This window comes from Leuciscus leuciscus (assembly GCF_965113295.1).
Source record: "Leuciscus leuciscus genome assembly, chromosome: 21".
Classification (NCBI taxonomy): domain Eukaryota; kingdom Metazoa; phylum Chordata; class Actinopteri; order Cypriniformes; family Leuciscidae; genus Leuciscus; species Leuciscus leuciscus.
Window position 1 is genome coordinate 26,437,990 of NC_138745.1, and position 23,846 is coordinate 26,461,835.

General features: G+C 38.4%; 1 protein-coding gene across 1 annotated transcript; it reads right to left on the bottom strand.

The window, feature by feature from the left end:
- Window positions 1-1,631: 1,631 nt before the first annotated feature.
- Window positions 1,632-23,759, bottom strand: nhlrc2 (NHL repeat containing 2). Its single transcript, XM_082152541.1, has 11 exons — window positions 23,573-23,759; window positions 22,963-23,115; window positions 16,832-17,287; window positions 16,110-16,231; window positions 15,827-15,956; window positions 11,098-11,182; window positions 10,388-10,619; window positions 8,561-8,683; window positions 7,520-7,729; window positions 7,208-7,436; window positions 1,632-2,028 (listed from the first exon to the last, which is right to left on the bottom strand). The coding sequence occupies exons 1-11, from the start codon at window positions 23,733-23,735 to the stop codon at window positions 1,772-1,774; spliced, it is 2,160 nt and encodes a 719-aa protein (XP_082008667.1). The 5' UTR covers window positions 23,736-23,759; the 3' UTR covers window positions 1,632-1,771.
- Window positions 23,760-23,846: the final 87 nt, after the last annotated feature.

The following is a 23,846-nucleotide window of genomic DNA, read 5'->3' on the forward strand; positions in this document are numbered from 1 at the left end:
ATGCTGAAAATTACGCTTTGCCATCACAATACATATTTTTTTAGGCCTATATTAAAATAAAAAGAGACTACTCTCAAAAACATTAAAACACCTTAACAACCCCAAACTTGTGAACAGCACAGCAGTGTATTATGAACCAAAAATATAGTTTTACAGCATTTGATGTATTAAATTTATAATTTTCTATTAATTGTTAAATTAATGTATACTGAACAAATGAATTAACGATGAACAGTAGCATATTTTTAAGTTATTAATATGTTCGTTGTAAAAAAACTAAACAAAATGTATATATATATATATATATGTTCAATGTTAGTTCATGACTCCTAATGCTTTATGTTAATAAATCAAACCTTATACGAAAGTGTCACTGAAAAAAAGTGTAACATACCATGAAACATCTCTGCTGGAACAGCTGGTCTGTTGTCATTCATAATGAATGCATTGGTCCTTGCGTGTAGTGAAGAGGATATGAAAATGCTGAACACAAAATGCTGGGAAAATAAACTTTATTAGACCACTGCATCCAATTAATCCAATAAAGTGCAGAATTTGGCGGTTGTATAAAAGAGCTACCCTCAGAAGGGAGAAAGATGCATTTTGTTTATATTAAATAATTTATGGGCAGGAACTGCCACAGGAAAAGCAAGCAAAAACAGAAACAGAACAATTTTAGTGGCCATTTCTAAACAGAGTCTAGAAGAATCACGTGGTTTGATTCACGCTCACACTCTCCAAGTGCATGATCTGCAAGCACATGATCTATGATGTATCAGCCAGCTTTATGAATACATTGCAGTTCCATTGTTAATGCTTAACAGCACTGAGAGGCTATCATTTCAGAAAACATTAATATGTAGATGTAAATGCCTCATGATTCCATTTAGCAAAAGACTGAACACTGAAATTAATGTTACCGCACATAATTCATTCATATAAAGTGTATTGCTCATCGTGAAGGCACTTAAGCCTGGTAAACAATAATAAATAATGGCAATAAAAATAGGATTAAGTCTGACTGCCATTTACAAAACTTCCTTACAGTATCATATGGCTAAGAAAAATAAAAACAGTGTGGGAAAAAAGGTAGTAATAATAATATTATCAGCCAAACCAACCATGAAGGGCTGTCGGAGCAGCTGACAGGCTACATTTTTACACTACACTGCATAATTTCGAATATTATTGTGTGAGAGCATGTGACTGAGTGAATGAAGATGGCTTATAATGATATCAGGCTATTTAACAAAGGCATTACACAAGCTTAATCATGTGAAACACCCCTAGCAGAACCACAAAATATATTGCTGATGAGAGCTAGGCACTTTGTATAATATTTGTCAAGATTTAACAGTCAGATCCTGACTCTGCAATTAGCACTTGCGATCCATCATTAGCGTGATGACAAGCCTGTGTGAGGTCGGATTACTACAGTATGTGTTAGCCACAGGAAGTGATTAGAATGTTAATGGGATATTCACCTAAAAATCATTCACCCTCATGTCGTTCTGTCTTTCTTTTGCGGAACACCAAAGAACAACAGAAAGTGGAAAAACAGTTTTAGTCCATAATATGAATGTCAATGGGGTCCAAAACAACCCCCATTGACTTTCAATGTGTAGGCATAAAAAGAAAAAAGTGTTCCACAGGAGGAGGAAATAAAGTCATGCAGGTTTAGAATGGCATGAGGGTGAGTAAATGACAACATTTTCATTTTTGGTTGAATTATCACTTTAAATATGCCCAAAGAACCATGTACACGCCTGTTTTAAAAGGCATGCTTGAGTGTCACAGCAACAGAACCTTCCTGGGATGTGGAATCAATCAGAAGAGGTTGTCTAAAGGACACTGCCTTCATCATGCAAGCCCCACCCTTAGAAAGGCAGTAGTAGACCCAGGCGTCGAGTCTCAGCGTTGGGTCTGGGGATGCGGGGGTCGCTGGGATGGATGAGACGATCGAGATGGGTTCAGAGAGATCACCGATGCTCCCCGTCACAGCTCGCCCTTCCAGTAACCACTCATTACCTGCCGAGGAAAACAACATTTAACGTTTGACATTTCTGGCTGATGTTTGTTTGAAAGGCATTGGCTCCTGAAGTACCATGTGTTTGGGTGTCAAATAACACATACACCTGCCAAGGCAATGCATATTTCATCTCCCTCTTGATAGGGACTTTCATATATGTGGTCAAAGGAAATGCCTTTAGTTAATGGTTCTGCACTGCAGCGTGTACCAGGTGTGTGTCACTGGCCTTGAATCAAGGGCAGGCCACTAAGACAAGTGCCAGATAGAATTAGGACAGTGTCCAATCAAATGATCCCCAGTGAGAGCTAAAACAGGAGAGGACGCGAGCAAAGACCCACAGAACTGAGTTTATGCAATATCAGCCACCTGGAGGTGCAGATAAGTATCACATACATTGTATATTGTATGTTAATTTTCATTAAAAATATAAAAAACACTACCATTAAGAGTTTGAGGTTGGTAACATTGTTTGATATTTTAAAAGAAGTCTCTTCTGTTAACCAAGGCTTCATTTATTTTATCACAAATTCAGTAAAAACAGCAATATTGTGAATTATTACCATTTAAAAAAAACATTTTTTAAAGGGGTGGTATAATGCCCCTTTCACAAGATGTAAAATAAGTATTTGATGTCCCCAGAGTGTGTATGTGAAGTTTCAGCTCAAAATTACCCCACAGATATTTTTATATAGCATGTTAAAACGCACTGTTTTGTGTCTGTTCCTTTAAATGCAAATGAGCTGCTGCTCCCAGCACAGGGGGCGGAGCTTCAAGAGCATGCATGGACATGCACTGAAAATTTCAAAAACGTTTAGCCTTTTATGTTGAAACCGGATTCAGACAATGATGGAGAGACTCAAGAAGAAGTGACAACATGTAGATTGCAACAGGACATTTCTGATTGGTTAGTTGATGAATTTATGTAGCTTATGTGTAGTTATCTTCTAGTCATTGATTAGCATATTCTTTCATGATAATCTATAAATCGCGTTTCCGGGGGCGGGGGTTTATGTAAATGTTAGGGTTTGTGATGTCACTGGGAGGAAGCTCGTGTAGTCCCTACCAGCCGTTTGTTGTAGTTCTTAAAAAGTGATCTCTGTCAAAGAAAATGTCTCCCTTTGCTTTGAACTTTGCAGATGTTGTTTATGCTCAAACAGCAACATTACATACTAACTAAAGTTAAAAAAGTGAAATCATATTCAACTGCCCCTTTAATATTTAATTAAAGTAATTAATTAATTAATGTAATTAATTCCTGTGATGGGAAAGCTGGATTTTCAGCATTATGCCAGTAATTACTCCAGTCTTCAGTGTCACATGATTCTTCAGAAATCAGTCTAATATGCTGATTTGGTGCTCAAGAAACATTTCTCATTATTATCAATGTACGCATATTTTTGCGTAAACCGTGATACATTATTTTCAGGATTCTTTGTTCAAAAAGACAGCAAATATTTGAAATAGAAATCGTTTGTATCATTATAAATGTCTGTTTCTTTTGATCAATTTAATCAGTCATTTTTTTGTCACCCTTGATGGCACTTTCCCCAGTCTCCATTAATTTCTGACCCTGCTGATATAACTATTTACATAATGATAATATTTTTCCAAGAAAACAAGAATTCAATTCACACGTGTATTTACAAATAACACACAAAACAATTAACACTGCTAACTAATACACACGCAAAGCCACCCACAAACAAGCACTCATGGTAATGTGGTGCATAATTACAGTCAATCAGTCAAAGTCAGACAGAACTATTCCCATTTCTGAGAATTGTACGCCCACAGACAGTCAGGCTTTTTTTTGGGGTCCTAATGGGTATCTTTGTTCTAATTATGCAGCGTCGTCCCCCCGGGACTTTTTGCCACTTCAACTATGACCACTTTCGTAAACTAATTAGGTGCTTGTTTATTGGATGGTAAAACGTTCTGGTGCAGAGCGGAGACAAACAACCAGAGTGATGAGCAGAAGTCGTCTCTGGTGACTGAGCTGATTATCAATCGCGGAAGATGTGCGTTCGGAAGGGATTGATGTTTTTGTGAAGAAGAACTGTGAGAAAAGACAACAGGAAAGACAAATGTTGCAGCAGACGGACAGAGTGAGGCAGAAATTATGATGCTAAAAAGAGAGAGAGAGAGAGAGATAGGAAGGGTAAGATAGAATGAAGGGTTGACCGTGTGTTGGGATGCATAGAGGAATTGTTTATTTATCCTTGGATCGTCTCCCAGTACGGCCAGCTGGTCCCTGAAGCCTGCTGAAAATGTGTGAACACAGCAATCCAGCAAACAAAACACTACAGTTCACCCCACGGAGATGCCCCAGAGGAATAATATACAAGGTGCGAAAACTGCGTGTAAATAAATGAGTTTTACATATTATTCATTGCTAGGGATTGGAACTGATAGCTATTAAAGATGCTCTTTATCGATAAATTTGATTTTGTACTACAGCTTCACGATGTACCAAAATTTTTTTTTAAATAATAATAATAATAATTGTGAAATAGGCTGCGATTTAATTAAGTAAATACATGTGCTACCGGGTTCAAAATGAAGCATGTTATTTACACACGTGTAGTTTATGATAAAGTCTCAGGGTGCTTTCACACTTGGTTCGATTGCCTGTTCCGAACCCGAGTTCGATTGCTCCCCCCTCCCCCTGCCCCCGATGGACTGTGTTCACATTATATTATTTGTATCCGAACCGCGGTACGCTTGCGTCATCAAGCTGCAGCTGGCGCGTACTCGTGTTGCTTGGTAACCGCTATGAAAAGGCGTCAAAATGGATAGAATTGCTCGCTTCACATTTGTTCTTCTTTTTTTGAACCTTTGGTTTTGTTTTCAAAGAAAAGATACAGAAACACACTTGCGTCTGTCTGCCGCAAAAGTATTAAAACCGTTCCAAAGACAGCGGGATGTCCGCCCGCCCGCCGAAGACAATTTTTGTGGAGGCAAGCAGAAATCATCTCTCTGCTTGCAGTGCGTCAATCCCGCTTTTCATGAAGGTAAGTGTATATAGACCCTTTTACAGTTGTTAAACACACACGCACGCAGGCACGCACCAGATTATACGTCATCAATAGCGGTTCACTTCCGCGATTTGGTACGATTGCGTTCATATCAGCAGCGAACCGTACCCGAGTTCACATGAACCGTACCCCAGACCATAGATATCATATAATAAAGGCTAGATGTCTTACGGCGGAGTCACTTCCGGCATCACCGGCGGCCATCTTACCACAGGGAAGCGGTGAATCAAGGTGAGTGATCAGCACGCACACAAATCCTCTTATCTCGCTGAAATCTTGACGGATTTACAAACGGTTTGGTTTCTTACAAACGTTATTAACGTGGCTATAATTCTTTCATATGGAAGTCCATTGTTATAATTATTCAAATGTATGCAGTGTCATAGCTACATCTCTGACGTTTATAACAAACCAAACCGTTTGAAAATCGGTAGAAAATGTAGCAAGTTATGGTTATTTAAAAGTACATGCACCATGTAACGAGTGAGCGAGCACCCTGTGGTAAGATGGCCGTCGTGTGCGGACGTCGACCTCCATTGGCCAGCAGCGCGGACGAGACATCTAGCCTTTATTATATGATATCTATGCCCCAGACCACCTTTTTAAGCGGACTCGAGTACGGTTCGCGGGTGCGCACCCGAGTTCGGAAAACAGTTGTCAATGTCACTTTGTAAAGAAACAATACGTACCTATTGTAATGATTACGTTCTTTCTGTCTTCACTTGTTCTTGTTAGTCCTAATTAGTTTAATCTTCCTCCACCTGTGCCTGTTTAGTTCCCTCATTCACCTTCACCCTGTTCTGTTCAGTCCCTTGTCGGTTCTCATTAATGTTAGTTGTGGTTGTGTCTGTCCTGCTTGAACTAATCAAGTAAAGTTTGTGTTTACCCTGATCTTCGTCTACCACCACAGCTTTACACCTATAGACTAAACACACAATATGCATGCGCATGACGTCACCGTTTTAAAAAACTTGCACTTTGAAACCTGTTTTCAACAGTTTGTCTTTTTAGGCCCCCAAAACTCCATTGTCGTGTAAATGAATGGCCAAAACGCGTAATTTTTTTCTCCAAATTTTTTGTTAAAAATGGGGGAGTGTTACTGTACCTGTTTATTTGCAGGCAACCTGTCAAAATAAAAGCTTAATGGTAAACTATTTGAAAATGAAGAACTGAATATTATTTTTTTAATTTTACAGTAAAAATAAAATGTACTATTTAAATATATTTAATAATAGTCAGTCAAAATAAAATCATAATAAATAAAAAATTTGGTTACATTGAATTGTTCAAAAACAGTGTGAATGTGGCCTATGACATTTTTTTAAATTACGACTTCACTTTAGTTAGTGTGTAATGTTGCTGTTTGAGCATAAACAACATCTGCAAAGTTACGACGCTCAACGTTCAAAGCAAAGGGAGATATTTGCTTTTAAAGAAATTGCTTTTAAGGACTACAACAAACGGCTGGTAGGGACTACACGAGATTCCTCTGGGGTTAGTGACATCACAAACCCTAAAATTTAAATAAACCCAACCCCCGGGATTCGGGAACACGATTTATAGATTATCAAGACAGAATATGCTAATCAATGACTAGAAGATAACTACACATAAGCTACATTAAATTCATCAACTAACTATTCAGAAATGTTGTCTACATGTTGTCACTTCTTCTTGAGTCTCTCGAACATAAAAGGCTAAAAGTTTTTGAAATTTTCAGTGCGTGTCTGTGTGAGGTAATCGGAGCTGCTAACACAAGCTCTTGAAGCTCTGTCCTCAGCAGCTCATTTGCATATAAAGGGACAGATGGTGCGTTTTTGCTCACCACAGAGATTTATTTTACATCTTATGAAAAGGGCATTATACCACCCCTTTAACTCTATGGTTTGATTTGATTCTTGTAAATAGTAAACCCAAGTATGAATGAACACACAATTTTTTCAAGTTGTTGTTCAGCCCTATAAGGTTATTGCACTTAAAAAAAAAAATCCTCTGCTTTTTTGGGGTCAAATTTGGTCACCCCAATCATTCATTCTTTCCAAACAGAGCTATTTAAGTCGCCTGGTGAAACTCCTGTATTTTTTCATATTGCAGAAAAACTAAATATTTTTTTTTTCCAATATCATGCAGGCCTATTTTGTACCTTCTGCAGAAAGGCTCCAGAAACTAGGGGCTTCTTCGGTCAGCTTAGTCCCAGTCGGTAGCGCCAATTTCAGCAAAAGAGTGACTGACTGCCCTGAAGAAACTGTGATTGATGGCATGGTAAGAACTGGGGCTGATTTGGGAAGCTTGGGAAGCTTTTTGACAGCAGGCGTGTTGCTGGTAGCAGTTGTGAGGATAGAATCAACCTCTGGTTTCCCTACAATGGGAAACTGGTGCAAAAAGTTAGAGAAAACAATGAGAAAATTATTAAGAAGGACAACTGTCAAATGACAACCCACATATGGAAACTCACCAAAGAGACCGTTTTGGTCTCCAGGTCAAGGACTTTGATGTGATGGTTGTTGGTGTCTGCCACATACAGCAGTTTTCCTCCCTCACCCACACATAGGCCTCCGGGTTCGTTGAAGCTGGACTCCAGAAAGCCTGGGCCAATCCCATTCCCAGCCTCCCCTGTGCCTGCCAGCAATCTGCACTGCTTAGTCTTTGGATCCACCTCTTTGATCTGCAACAGAGAAGCTCTTTGACCATTGGTAGTTTAACTAGGTGTTTGCCCATTTAAAAACTTGCAACATTTCATGACAATATGTATTGTACAACATGTTCTGCAAGTTGCTTTACTAACTGTTTTTTAAAGAGTGGCATGATTCCCAAATAAAAAGTGGAAAAAGAGAGAAATGTATAAATAAATAAAACAGGGATGCACAAAATAATTCCCTTTTTTGTCAAATGTTTCGTTTAAAAAGTTGAAGCTGTCTTTCATTAAAACCAATGACACTTAGTTTGATATTTTATTTAATCCAATAACATTCATTTTTAAAATGCTGCTTAAGTGCTGCTTAAATATATATTGGGGCCACTGCACTACAGTTTAATTCATTTATGCAAATAAATCCTGAATAATTAAAGGGTAAGTTTACCCAAAAATGAAAATTGTCATTAATTACTCACCCTTATATCGTTCCAAACAGACTTTTGTTCATCTTCAGAACACAAATGAAGATTTTTAATGAAATCTGAGAGCTGAAATTTATGAAATCAATGGAATCCCTCCATTGACAGTCTATGCAACTACCACTTTCAAGCCCCAGAAAGGTAGTAAAGACATCATTAAAGTAATCCATGTGACCCAAGTGGTTTAACCTCAATTTTATGAAGCGACACAAGTGCTTTGTTTGCACACACAAAACAACATAATTTACCACTTTATTTACAAAACAACAGAATTTTCAGTTACCTATAAATTAATTAAGTATAAAAATATCACCTAGGCCTACAATATTGTTAAATAGAAATCACACACACACACATTTTTGTGTCGGGTGCAAAGACTGACCTTGTGATTGTAAGAATCTGCGACATAGAGGAGGCTGCTGTCCTCATTCCAGGACACTCCTAATGGATGTTGCAGTTTTGCATCTATGCCCTTCCCATCAACGTCCCCAAATGCAAACAGGTTCTGCTCAACATAAAGAAAACACGATCTTAAAGGGCCATGCGTGATTTCTTGACTGCTTACCCATGAGAACAACGTTACGCTTTGATGCAAAGTTGTGAGAACGTATAAATGATCCTTTTCTGTTTATTTACTCAATCACAGCGCTGTGGTGGTCTAATGTACAAAATAAGTCACTGAACATCACAAGGGGGGAAAAAAAGCTCATTAATCCAGTGACCAAATATGGTGAAACCCAATCCGTTCTCATTCTCTGACTGACTCAAAGGAAATCTAGCAGATCTGAAAAATGTCTCGACTGCTCCGAGACATGGAGAAAAATAGTTTCTCATTCAAATCGCCCAGGGTTCATTAAGTGATAAAAATTGCTCCACAACATTATTTATTAAACGTCTCCCTGCATTACAGCAAGCGTTGGGATCTTGCAGTGCCAAACAAACTTGTTCAAAAAACTGCTTTATGCATGCAAATGTGACTTGCAATCAACTGTGATAATTTATGACCCCATAAAAATTCAACTCTCTCCATATGGTGTGATTTTCCTGAAGTGAACTGGATAAAAACACCCTCCTTCCCTTATAAAGCATGTGCAGGGAAGACAAATTGCTCAGAAGGGTTGAGAAATGATCTGATACTGATCAGAAGAAAAAAAGTCAGCTTGACCAAAGATCTGAGTCCTCCCAAAAAAACAGAAGTGCAACACGTTTAAACTTCTTTCTTTGTATAAGATTGTTTTAAAAGTCATTGCATTAACCCGGCGGCTTTTGCATTGTTCCACAAAACAAAAATTATGTATAAAGAAGTTCTAACTTGTAAATAGATAAGAGATTTAAAACTTTATAATAAAAAAAAGGTTTACAAGCTTAAATCTACGTACATGTAAACAACCTGTTTAAAATGACAGCCAAAAATGTGTACAGGTTCTACTAGTTCTTAAACTAAAATGATTAAAAATAGTTGATGTTAATTGAAATAAACCTGAAATGAAAAACTTTACTAAACTAAAAGTTAAAGTACTAAAGTTAAAACTGAAATATAAAACAAATCACAGCAAAAACTAATAAAATTGACAAAAGTATATAACAAAATTATTGAAACCTAAACTAAAATTACGAAAATATAAAAATAAAAGTTAATTTAAATTATGAATTAACACTATAATACTTTATAAACAATACTACAATAACATTGACATCTATTATACTAGATGTCATTTAGCATTAATATTATTAAAATCACTTGAATCTTTTAAAGTCCCCCTGTGGTGAAAATCAAGCTTTTAATGTTGTTTATACGTCTATATGCGGTTTTTAATATGCTTTAAGACAAACCATATGCAAATTCACAAGTCAACACCATTGCTGAGTATTTTCTCCTTAAAACTGCAGTGAACAAAAGACAGTCTCAAAAACGCGGTTTGAAATCGCTGGTGTTTGTGACGTCACAAACTATCTTGTAACCAATCACGTCAACGATTGGAGCTCTGAGCTGGTGTAAGTGAGTGGAGACGGGGCTAATTTGCATATTCATAGAACCGTGTATACTAAATGAGGCAAGGGTGTAGAGTTACATTCAAGCTATTTTAAGGCATGAATTCCAAGGGGAAAAAAACGGTTAAATTTGGTGCATAAATCATAAAAAGGATGAGAAACACTAATCTTTAACATGTTAGAGAGTTGACCTGGAAACATGACAGGTAGGGCTTACCATAGGGTCTCTCTCTCCCCCCACCACATGTTTGACTGCTCCGTCCTTCAGCGAAAGGCTACGAATAGTGCTGCTCTCACTGTCTGCGATGAAGAGACATTTCCAGGGCTCTGTTGGGGCAAGAGCCAGGCCTGACGGCTGGGCCAGTCCCGCTTTATGAGGGTACGAGTTATTTCTGTTCTCCTCATTCCCACTGCCCGCAAAGCACACACATGTTCCTTTTTTGCTGTCGCTGGAAAAGGCATTAGATAAAGATGGATAAGTCTGATTAAATGGAACTGTTACGTAGCTTTTAATTTGGCTGACTCTAAAAGAAAAGCCGGAATTGTGATAAAAAGGCCAAAATATCCACGATTAGGAGTTAATAGCATGTAAGAGCAAAAACAAATGTTGCCAAAAAGTCTTTATTAAATATAATGATTTTGTTTAAGTAGTTTCCCCCCCACACATGTTCTTTATCAGAGATATTAAAGCTGTTATCAGTTCTCACAACGACTCTAAAAACGTCAAGAGAAATGTTACACTAGCGAACAGAACACAAAGTTAAGGGTTCACTTTGTATCAGGACGATCAGAACGATTTCCGCCAACAGCGAACTGTGTGGCTGCCCAGAAAATGACATCACTTGGGCAGTCCCGTGGCCTCTTTACATGAATGTTGCCTTGTCTGTACAGAACTGACATGAGGAGTACACAGGGAGAAGAGCTCACCTCCCTTTGGGAAGCTTCCCGTCCTCCAGGAAGAGAGCCCAGATCTGATGCGTTCCTGCCATGGCTATCCACAATATATCACCACCTGCATAAACACAAACACACGGTATCAAAGAGTAAACATCTTACGTTTTCTACAATATATTGATGTTGATTATCTTGCTAAACATAACAGAACAAATTCTTAGTCAAGTGTGAATGAAACAAGGGTAAACAAGATTTCAATCTCAAACACGCACAAACTTCGTATTCACATTTGATCCCTTTGGGCTACATGAAGATCACTTTATTAGATCTCATCAATGCATGCATGGTCGTTACGAATTGTAAATATATTTGTATGTTTATATAAAATAATATATGTTGTCTGATGTAGGGGATCGACTCGACCACCTGCCTCACAGATGTGTCCCGTTACTCCTTTTAAAGCAATAAACGGAACAATTCCATATTTGTGGATAAATTGAAAACTATTTGGACAGTGAAAAAGTATTATATCATATTATATCAGTGCAAAATTTTATTTGAACTTAATAATTGTTAATAAAGAAGCCTAAAGTTGATTACAGAACACAAAAATATATATTTTTAAAATGTATTCTTTATTGCAATACTATAAATAATATATAACAAATATTTGTTGTTTATTTTTAGTTATGTTAAAATAAAATAAATAAACTATACAAATACTAATAATAAATTAATTAATAATTATACAAATAAAAAGGTAACATTTTGTCCAACATGTGTGCCTCATTTTACTGACCTTTTGTGGAAAAAGAACAAAATGTGACCCTATCTTATTCATGGAAAAAAAAGTGGAAAAAGACAAAGTACTGAAATGATTCAAAGCACTGGAAATAGAAAAGCAGAGCACAGAGTGACCTGTACTGATAAATCGACATTTGAAATCAGTTTAAGAATTGTGTGGAGGGGCACTAATACTTGAGAGCATTGCAATGCATTTTCGCTTAGAGGAATCAGAAATGAAGGGCTCTGTACTTGTGTCTAACAATAGACCTCTAATGGTACTGCGCTTATCAGGGACAATTTCTTTGCTGGGCTGGAGCCTAACTACACGCATTCATGAAAGAGTTGAGCCAGAGGGAAAGAAACAGTGAGGGAAAGAGAAATTGAAAAGGTTTGACATGGAGAGGAAGGGACCAGAACTCTCCTCCTCATGCTGGATTTTCAAAGGGATCGGAGATGTATAGAAACAGTAAAAACAGAGAATGAGCCAAAGTGGATCAAATGTGATAAAAGACAAAGACGTGCTGCAGGATTTCAAAATTACAATTAAACTTTAAGGAGGAAAACAGGCAAATGCAAACCAGACTTATTTAGCTAGATGGTTAAAGGTCCCATTGCATGAACATTTCACTTTATGAGGTTTTTTAACCTTAATATGAGTTTCCCTAGCCTGCCTATGGTCCCCCAGTGGCTAGAAGTTTTGAAGGGTGTAAACCAAGCCCTGGGTATTTTTGAGAAAATGAAAGCTCAGACGGGCAAATCTTGAAATCTTCCCCTTATGTCGTCATAAGGGGAAAGGTTACCGCCCCTTTCTCTTCTTTGCCCGCAAAAAGAATTTGGCCCACCCATGAGAAAATGAGCTGCGCCAGCGCGATATTGTTTTTTCCTTGAGAGACATCATGGCTTGCAAACGAGTGAAGCATGGCAGTTGCTCAGTGATTGGATGTACAAATGAACACAAAAGTATTTTTTTAGTTTCTTCATCCGAGCCTCTGAAGAACCAGTGGGTTATGTGAATTTCTGATGTGTAATTGTTCAGGTTCAGACAGATCATCTTTCTCTCAAAGTCGTTCAATACAGTTTATGCATCAGTAAATCAAGCCAGTGACTAAACGATCAACTTCACGTCGTTTCTCTTAGTAGGATGAAAATAATCGTACTTAAACTGTGATTAATATATATACAGAAAGCGATCAAAGAACAATCCCTTTCCAATCGCCCAAGCTGTCAATCACACAGCGCGAGTTTATCTGGACACTTGCCAAAACTCGTTGTGAAATCAATGACGCTGTTACGCTGCACAACGAAGCTCTTACTGTACTTACCTCATGTTTGCATGGGTGAAATCATTAGTGAGAGTGCAGAAACTGCGTTGCAATAAGATCTTCATTCACGCGATCAACAGGCTGTCATCTGCTCAATGCTCATCACTGCAACCTTTTATGTGATGGGAATAGATCTAAATACTTAAACTTCTCACGATTCGTTAATCCCGATAGCTGTAATAGTAAAAACTAGGGCTGGGGGAATTAACGCGTTCATCTTTGCGATTAATTTGAAATGTTTAACGCGTAAAAAAAAAATAACGCAATTAACGCAGCACTTTTTATATTTTTTTTTTTATGATTTCCTGTTGCGGCTGCTATTGAAAAGACCGAAATATGCCCTCCTGCCTCTCCGTGTTCGGCGATCAGGTTTCATTCTCGCGCAGCTTTCATGAGCGGGTCTTTTCCGCTCCGCGTGTGTGTGTGTGTGTGTGTGTCAGCGCGCTCTGTCGTTAACGGCCCAGCGGCGCGCTCTCAGTTCCGTGTATGTGTGTGTGTGTGTGTGTGTCGGCGGCTCTGTCGTTAACGGCCCAGCGGCGCGCTCTCAGTTCCGTGTATGTGTGTGTGTGTATGTGTGTGTGTGTGTGTGTGTGTCGGCGGCTCTGTCGTTAACGGCCCAAACGCTTCAATCATGTACCGAGCACTGGAAAAGTAAAGTCCGCTCAAATAACGTGAAATTTCTCAGTAGACTTCTGTTTGCTGAGCTGGTATAGCCATGCTGGGCAACAATGGTAAAATTATGACCTGCTTTGATCACATGCTCTGCTAATAATAGTAGGACTATATTTTATTTTGATAATTAGTTAAAAAAATAAAAAATAATAATAATCTGTTAAATTGATTATATTTTAATATAAGGCTATTTTCTGTTCCTTTTCCCCCCTGTGTTGTTTAATTAGGTGATTCTAAGTTAAAAGGAATAGTTCACTTTAAAATGAAAATTCTGTCATCATCATGAACTATTCCTTTAAATATTGATGATTACAAGCTTGGGAGAAACGCAATTAATTGCAATTAATTACAGAAATTGTGCAATTAATTAGTAAATTTTTTTTTATAGATTCCCACCCCTAGTAAAAACGTATAACAGCTGTAATAGTAAAAGTTTTCGAGAGAGTTCCACATGTAATGCTAAATATTTAATATGCAAGCATGTCAGCCAATCACAGCAGTGGGCGTTTACACTGAAGTCTCACAGCAGACCCTTCAAACAGAGTGTTCAAATCAGAGGCTAAAGTCAGGCTAGGGGAGTGAATATCATGTTGTTAGCCTACTCTTACACCAAAACATCTGTAAGTCTTCTAACATATCTGACCTGTGGGGACATTGGTTATACATGATTTAGCACTGCAAGGACGATCAGCTGTCCCTCCTGTCTCTCTGTAGCTGTCTTTACTTCATGGACTAGTTTTTTGAGTCATGTTATCTTTGTTAGTTTTATGCCAAACAGAGTAATATCATCTTATGGTTTGTTTAGGAAAATTTGTATACATCCTAACCCTTGTCCCTGCCAGTGTCAGTTTCTGACCATAGGCATCGCTGATGTGTAAATGTAGGCGACCATATATTAATTTGATCAACTTTCTGGCGTCAATGATCTGGAACGTGGAGCACTTGCAGCTTAGTTATTAAATGGTCTTTTGGACTGGAGGAAGCTTTTATTCAAAAGAGGAAAAATTATTTTATGACCACTTTAAATCAAACATTTAAATTGATTGCTGCATTAAATTACATAAGAAAGAAAGAAAAAGGAAAGGAAAAGTGATAGGCACAGGATACAGCGATATCTTGTTTTTTCAGTAGAAGAACCTGCAAGAAAATAGCCGATTGTTCAGGGAACGGACCTACCGTAATGCACACCGGGGACTCAATGAATGTGCTCCAAACACACACTGACTAAATCAGGCACACAACACACAGACCACTTTAAACGTCTCTTGGTCATCTAATGCTAATCACATCCATTTCTTCAGCAGTTTAATGGAACGATATGACTGAATAATGCACAGTGATTGAATAATGGCTTCAGTGTAAAGTAATGTTTCAGAAGCATGTAAAATTAAATTGTCTAGACCTGTGGGACATCTTGCTCTGCATAAAGATATTACTGCAAAACAAAAAGAGGCAATCTGTGACGAAACAGTTTGTTAGAGGCACCATTTATCGAAACCACAGCCACATGAGTGCTTTCTGATCATATCTTTTTCTTTTTCTTTGGTGTTGTGGTTTAACTCAGGCAACACCACAACATTCAGCTCTGTGTCTCTAGTTAGCAACTGACAGACCACACAATTTACTTCAGGGCTGCTGCCAAACAACAAGAGGCCATTTTAGCAGAACAAAGATCTTTTTGCACCCCTCACCATACACACTTGTGAAAATCAAAGGCGAGTGTGGTATCTACAAAGCGAAGACTTCTGAGAACAACCTGATTAAAGAATCCAAGATTGACCAGACAGATAGAGAAGATGTGAAGAATATGTGAGAGGGAGAAAAAGGGACGTATAAAATGCTCCCGGCAGAATAATAAAACGCAGATTCACAAGATATTAAATTTTATGAGCAAGGTAGAAGAAAAAAAAAAAAGGACAAAGTGACCCTTATTCTAAAGGAAGGAGTAGAGTATACTGCAAGAGGATGGCCAGTAAAAGTACCTGTGTTGCCAAGGGTAACGTCCCAGGGAGAGCTGATTGGCTGTTGTGGTCCCAGTGCTCCGCCTTCTTTATCTGTGCCTTGCACGCCAGTGCCGGCTAAGGTCGAGACTTTTCCTTCTGAAAGGTTGATCTGGAGAAGAAGAAGAAAAACAAAAGGAAGTCAAATTCTATTGAGAACAGACACAAGCACTATCATGGCACATTTTTTTTCCAAGCACCAATCAGAGTGAATTTGGGTTAGAGATGCCAGCAGAACTAGCTTGACCTGATTCTGCTGATTTACCTTTCTAACAAGGTGGTTCTCCGTGTCAGCCACGTAGACCGTGTCTCCCTTTATGAACACCCCTTGTGGGGAGCTGAATTGTGCCTCAGACAAATTTCCATCTCGTCTCCCACTTGAGGGACCTAAAAAAAAGGCAAAGATAAACCAGTCTAAAAGTAGACTAAAATAACCTCAAAACATTCACAAAGGAGAAAAAAAAACAGCCTTTGTTTCTATACTTAAAAATAGGGCTGCCATTGCCAACTGCCCCATTCATTATGGAACCATCCAATATTTACGGCAATAGAATTGCGTTTCATATTAAATTAATACAGGATGCCATTTGCACATTATTTTACACCGAACAGCTACAGAGAATGTCCTTTTTCCAGCAAAGACATTCAGAATGTTGCTTTAATATGCATCAATAAAAAGATTATGCATGGGACTGTTTATTAATTAAGAAATAAAATCACGTAAAATGTAACCCCACTAATTACATTACTACATTACATATGTAATGTATTCATTCATATATTATGCACTTTCATGTTTTTGAAAGAAGTAATATAATTTAATAGTCATTTATTCCTGTGATGGCAAAGCTGAGTCTTCAGTGTCACATGATCCTCCAAAAGAATTTTTGCAACAATGTAAGTCTTTACCTCACTTTTTGATCAATTTAATGCATCCTTGCTGAATTTGGAAATTCTGCTCAAAAAGTGTGTATTACCAGGTCTTACCCCCTACAGAGTGCAGCACCTGCCCAGTATTGGAGACCACCAAAATCCTGTGGTGTCCTGTGTCGGCAATAGCCAACCGCTTGCTACTGGGGTCCATGGCTATTTTCCCGGGGAAAGAGAGGATGGAGGGAGGTAGGGAGTCTCTATAAAGTCTGATTCCTACACCATGGTCCTTGAGCAGCCCTTGCTCTCTGTAGTGCTTGAGGGCAGCAGCAGTGAAAAGGAAGAGCCGTTCTCGATGACCTTCACCCACCAGTGAGAAAAGCAGGTTTCCTCTGGGTCCCAGCAGCACCAGTGTGGGCCAGCAGGACACCTCCAGCTCCTGCCATAGACGAGCATCGCTGTCATTCACTACGGGATGGGTGATGTCATATCTCAACACCGCACTGCGTATGTTCTGTAGGATTTTCTCATTGGGGAATTTAGCCGAGTGCACACCTACAACAACCAGACCGTCTGCAGAGATGGAAAAGAAGAGAAATGCAATATACAGCATTTATAGAGGGTTTGATGCTGAACAGCAGCAGCTCACATTTTGAAAAATAAAAATCACCATAAAAATCTAAATGGACAATTCTTATCTTATTATGGAATATTGTAGTGTTTATTATAAATAATGTATGCGTGCACTTTATTATGTCCCCTCATAATCTTTAATCAAAATAACTTCCCCTCCCACTTGCAGCAACGGCTCTTCTCTGTGATGATGTGTTTAATGGAACGACGGCGAGACAACCTGTCACTCACATGAGATCACAGTAATAGCAAACCACAACGATCCAATCAATTCCAAATGGACAAAATCATATCCTAAATATTTTCTAATTCGAAAAGCCGTTTCACTCGAATATAGGTCACAATAGAGAAGAAAAGACTTGTGAAGCAAGTGATCCTGACTTTAAAATAATAAAAATATTGAAAACAATATAAATTCAGGCTGCTTTATCAGAGAGCACTTGATACTCTCTTTAATGGGGATGAAAAAAAATATTAATTTTTTCTACCAAAACCTGCTGTCCTTAGAAGACTTTTTATTAAAATGCCCTGAGGTACATTTAGGTTTCAAAGTTATCCTAAAAGGTCCTTTATAGAGAACGTTTATGAAATAATAAATGTTTAATGTGTTTAATCTATCTGTCTGGCCCTAAATCAAAATGAAACTGTCTTTAATTTAATTATTTAAAATGTATTTTTTGCCTAATTGGTTTTTGTGGACACTTTTTTTTTTTATCATTCAAAGAAAATCTATTCAGGTTACACAAAGCTGTTCATTCTTATCTCATCAAACAATGCGTGGAAGCATGTTGCGTTGGTGTATGCTTCTGACACGTTTTATTCGAGTCCTTGAACACTGAAAATCTCAAAGAACCGTCTTTTGTCTGAGTGTCAGCCCTTGACTATTTTCAACAGAACTAAACTTCACTCTTTGTGAGTCACAGTTCCTTCTTTTTAAAAACGTTCAATAAAAGAACAACAAAAGTCTATCAGCAACAAAATTGTCTGTTAAGGGGACATGAAAACGGGATTTTACTTCATATAAAAGACCTCAATGTACTAGATGTACTCTCATGCTCACATCCACTCTCCTGTAGGAAACTAAGCAGAAATAACAACATATGTAAAAAAATAAAATAAAATATTGGCAACATAATTTGGGAGGGGCCTTTTTGATATGCAAAGAGGTTAGCCAGCCATAACATAGGTAATTTACATATAGAAGCTATGGTAATGTAGCAAAAACTTGCAGTTCATCATTGTGTCCTCACGGAGTACGTTCCAACGACAAGTAATTTGTTATAACATACAGTTATGATGAGTGTGTTTTTGGACCAATAGGATTCACAGTGGGTGTGGCTACCCAAAACAATGCTGAACAAATAAAATCTAAGCAACTGACTATGTCATATCACTCATTGCTTATCAAGGTCGCATGATAAATGACAAAATGGAAAAGCTTTGATTGCTTGACGCTTTATGCAGTGTCTGGTTAGTACACTAAAGGCCCATTCACACAAGGGATGGCAACTATAACAATAACTATAACTATACATTTTAAATAATCATTCTAATTCTACGAGAAGAGGGAAGTCCACACAACAGCTATAACGATAACAGCGCAGAGGAACAATATATTTGAAATCACTTTCAGATTTTACAGCCAATCAGAATCCACCTGACATTAAAGCACTAGACTAGAGTATTTAAAGCGACAGATGACATAACTGAAGCGTGCACTTATAATAAACAGAATGTTATTGTGTGTTGTGGATGCTAATATAGTTTTCGTTATAATGGTCTTTATAGTTCTTTTTCTTGGTGTGAATGGGCCTAAAAAGGTTAACTCACCCAAAAAATGAAAATTCTGTCATCATTTACTAACCTTATGTCATTCTAAACCAAATAAAACTTTGATTGGAAATCCTAGATTTAATCTGTTCATCATTTAAATAGATCATAGCTCTTCACAAGACTTGGATTAAACTGCTTGATTCATATGGAATAATGTTATGATGCCTTTGTGACCTTTTTAGATCTTGTAGAACTTTTAAATACTTGGTTATCTGAACTTTCATTGGAGGGACAGAACCGCTCAGATTTCATTAAAAAAAAAGGATGAACCAAAGATTTATGGGTTTTGAACAACAACATGAGGGTGAGAAACTGATGACAATTTTTATTTATGGATGAGCCAAACCTTTAAAAGGTCAAACCTTTAAAGGTCAAAACCTTTGGTGTAAGAAACCTTGACTGGTTATAAGCGGACTTTAGAAAATGAAATGCTACAAAAAAAGTGAAGAAAATGTAGGCCCCTTTAAAGAAATGAGAGTAATAGAATCCCAGAGGAACACATCCTAACATGGGCTACTGCATGCAGAATGTTAAAACCAATCAAGGAAAACTCGGGGGTCTAGAACTCTAGATTGAGAGCTCATGCAGCCCCCAGGCATCCCATTATAACCAATGCATTCCATTTCTCTGTTTGTTCCAGTCTCCTGCACTGCGCTATAGTCTGCGATCAATCCGCTTGACTTTGTCTAATTTAACAAAAATGTCAGCGGAACTCCTCCGCCTTGTCACTGGAAGTGACATTCCTCCATTCTGTGTCCCTGGGCTATAACGCCACCATTTAAGATTGAAGCAGATGGATGGTGGTTTTTAAATTCCGGTTCAGCCGTCCATTAGAAGATTAAAATTCATAGGCTCAGCATCAGAGACGGGAAGCAGACGCACGGGGGACGAGTGTCCCATTTCAGTATGCTTTTAGCCTTCTTCCCCTCTGCCTATAGATGCATTTGAAATATACCAAGCTTAGCTAAAATGTGATCAATGTTTTTCTGTAGTTTTCTTCATGTCTCCCCAGCTGATGTCCCCTCAGGGAAGTAATAATGGAATGTATAACCAGCACTTCAACTTATGATAAGTATGAGAGTGAGATATGAGTGTAAACTATGGAAAATATGCAGGTCTCAACAACAAGGATTGCTCAGTTTCGGTGAGAGTGAGTTCAGTTCCAACTGTTGTTTGCTCCATCAAACCAGTGCTGTGTTGTCATTATGACTTACAATTGTTGATAATGCATGTATGTTTAGGTCTTGAGAACATTAGAAGAATATACTTTATGTCCACACACACACACACACACACACACACACACACACACACACACACACACACACACACACACACACACACACACACACACACACACACACACACACACACACACACACACACACACACACACACACACACACACACACACACACACACACACACACACACACACACACACACACACACACACACACACACACACACACACACACACACACACACACACACACACACACACACACACACACACACACACACACACACACACACACACACACACACACACACACACACACACACACACACACACACACACGTACTTGAAAGTTTTCTATATTTCTGCATAAATATGACCCAAAAAAATCATCAGATCATCAGACATATCTGTGAGTGGCATTATGTGAAATTAGGCTCCACCTGTTCTGAGATGTTTTCAGTCAATGGGATGATAATCAGGTGTCATTGTGTGCCCCGTTTTATTTAAAGAACAGGGATCTATAAGACTGATCTTCACAAGACGTGTTTGTGGACGTGTATCATGGCAAAACCATCTATAGAGTTAGGACCTCACAAATCCACAGTCAGACAGATTGTGTACAAATGGAGGAAATACAAGACAATTGCTATCCTCCCCAGGAGTGGTCAACCAACAAAGATCACTCCAAAAGAAAGATGTGTAATAGTCTGAGAGGTTACAAAGGATCCAGGGTAACTTCTAAGCAACAAAAGGCCTATCTCACGCCGGCCGATGTTAATGTTCATGAGTCCATGGCAGAGTTGCAAGGAGAAAGCCACTGCTCTCCGAACATTGCTGCCCGTCTGCTGTTTGCTCAAGATCATGTGGACAAGCCAGAGGGCTATTGGAAAAAAGTTTAAATAAGAAGCGTTATATTTGGGGAAAGAAAAACACTGCATTCCAGTATAAGAACCTTATCCCCTTATGTTAAACATGGTGGTGGTATTATGGTTTGTTTGGGCCTGTTTTGCTGTATCTGGGCCAGGACGAATTGCCATCATTGATGAAACAATGAATTCTGAAATATGCCAGCGAATTCTACAGGAAAATGTCAGGACATCTGTCCGTGAACAGAAGCTCAATAAAAAGTGGGTCATGCAGCAAGAAAAAAGACCCCAGCCACACAAGTCGCTCTACCAAAGAATGGTTAAAGAACCAACTTAAAGTTTTCGAATGGCCAAGTCGAAGTCCAGACCTTAATCAAACTGAAATGTTGTGGAAGGACTTGTCCTGAAGCAAGCAGTTCATGTGAGGAAACCCACCAACATCCCAAAATTGAAGCTGTTCTGTACTGAGGAATGGGCTAAAATTCCTCCAAGTCTGATCAGCAGTTACCAGAAACATTTAGTTGTAGTTATTGCTGCACAAGGTGGTCACACCAGATACTGAAAGCAAGAGTTCACATGCTTTTGCCACTGACAGATATGTAAAACTGGATCCTTTTTCTCAATAAATAAATGAGTAATAAATATATTTTTTCTAATCTGTTTGATTGGGTTCTCGGTCTACTTTTAGGACTTTAGGACCGTAATTTTGAAATTTTACGTTAAATGAAAAATATAAATATATTCTCCTGATGCATATAAAATATGTTGCTGAAAATAAAAAAGCATTTTTGTGATGGTGCCTTTGAAAATACTGGCAGGGCAAGAACAAATCTGAACTGATTTATGCATAACCTCCCAGAACCAACAGTAGAATATGTGACTTGAATGGCAGGAGTAAAAACAAAGGCTCTGCGTAATAATAAAAGGCCACTGCTCTGTGATATAATAAGCAATAAACCCTAATAATTAATGAGACACTGGGAGGAGGGGTGGGGAGGCATGTTCTGCTTCTGTAACAGAACACCGTAACAGAATGTACCAAAAGAAGTGCCAAGATGAGGTATGTGTGAGATATGCCAGTGAGTGGGCTGACGGCTGCCTGGCCAGTTGCCCCGGATGATCCCACAGAAGTGGCTACCGATGGGCTACTGACAGCTGGAGCTGATAGCACTGGACGCAGAGCTGCTATAATAAGCCACAGGCCAGTATGATGGTGTATCTATGTGAAACTCCCTGCCCTCGACCTGGTCTCTGGATATTTTAAGTCTCATATCCGATACAGTTAAGAGATAATGGGAATGTGTTGCAGGACCAGAAGAAAATAGTTATCAAGCTCAAAAGGCTCTGACTTCTATCCCAGTGAACCCTGGGCACGATCTACTATGGGATATGTGTAAGGTCCAAAGTAAAACAGCCAAGAAACATTTGTCTTGATTGGCTATTGACTGCGGCTTCATACTGTAAGATGTTTTTTGTTTACCTAATGATGTAATATACAGCATAATATATGCCTTGACATAATATATGACCAGTGGAGTCAGGATAGATGTCATATTTAATTTTACGCTCTCTTTGTCTTTCATTGGTCAACAAATAGACTCCATCACAAACATCCTTGTTTACATTCATGCCAAAATGAAGCCCCTATGCCTAACAGCTCTGTGTATATATACCTTCTATGGAGTAACTCTGCTCCAAATGGTGTAGATCAGGAAGTAGGTGCATGCAGTTTATGCAGCAGTAGGTGAAGAAGTCAAGCACCACCACTTTGCCTGACAGTTCCTTCCTGAGTGACAGCGGCCTGTCGGTGTTCAACCATTCCAGTCCTGCAGAATAACAATGGAATGGTTAGAGATTTAAAAAAGTGAGAGTTTTAGATTCAGGTGTCTGTAACTATATAATATATTATATACATAAACTATAACTATGAACATAATTATATTGTTAAAAAAATTAAGTCATCATAATAAGACCTCTTTGGAAAATTACGGAGGGCCCTAGTTACAAACCAATGAATGATCACTAATCTCGGATCTCTACCAGATATGCATATCTCTTGCTACAGCTTTACCACTCACTGTTGATGAAATACAATATTACACAGCAGTAAACAGCAGACAAGAGCAATTTGTAATTGGCTTGTCATGTTCCATGATGCCAGTCATTTATCTAACACCACAAATCGATCTATGGCTGGGCTGAAGTTTTAAATCCACTCCCATATGATAGAAATACCGGTACTGTAAATACATTCATCACCACTGAGTTAATTTACACTCTTACCATCTTCAAAATCCGGTATAATTAAATCTTCCTTCTCGTCTATTTTGTGCAAATACTGATGTACGAGATTTTCCTTCTGTTGTTGAGTTGTCGAGTCCTCTAAGGCACAGTCTAGCTGGCTCTGAATGGAGAAAATATCTGTCAGCTTACTGTAAGACGCCATGACTCCCACAAAACAACAACATACCAGAGTTTATGCTCGGCACTTTCGACAATTATATCTCACTCATATCCGTGACAAACTTGTTTTGCGAGCAGTAAATATATTCGTCGA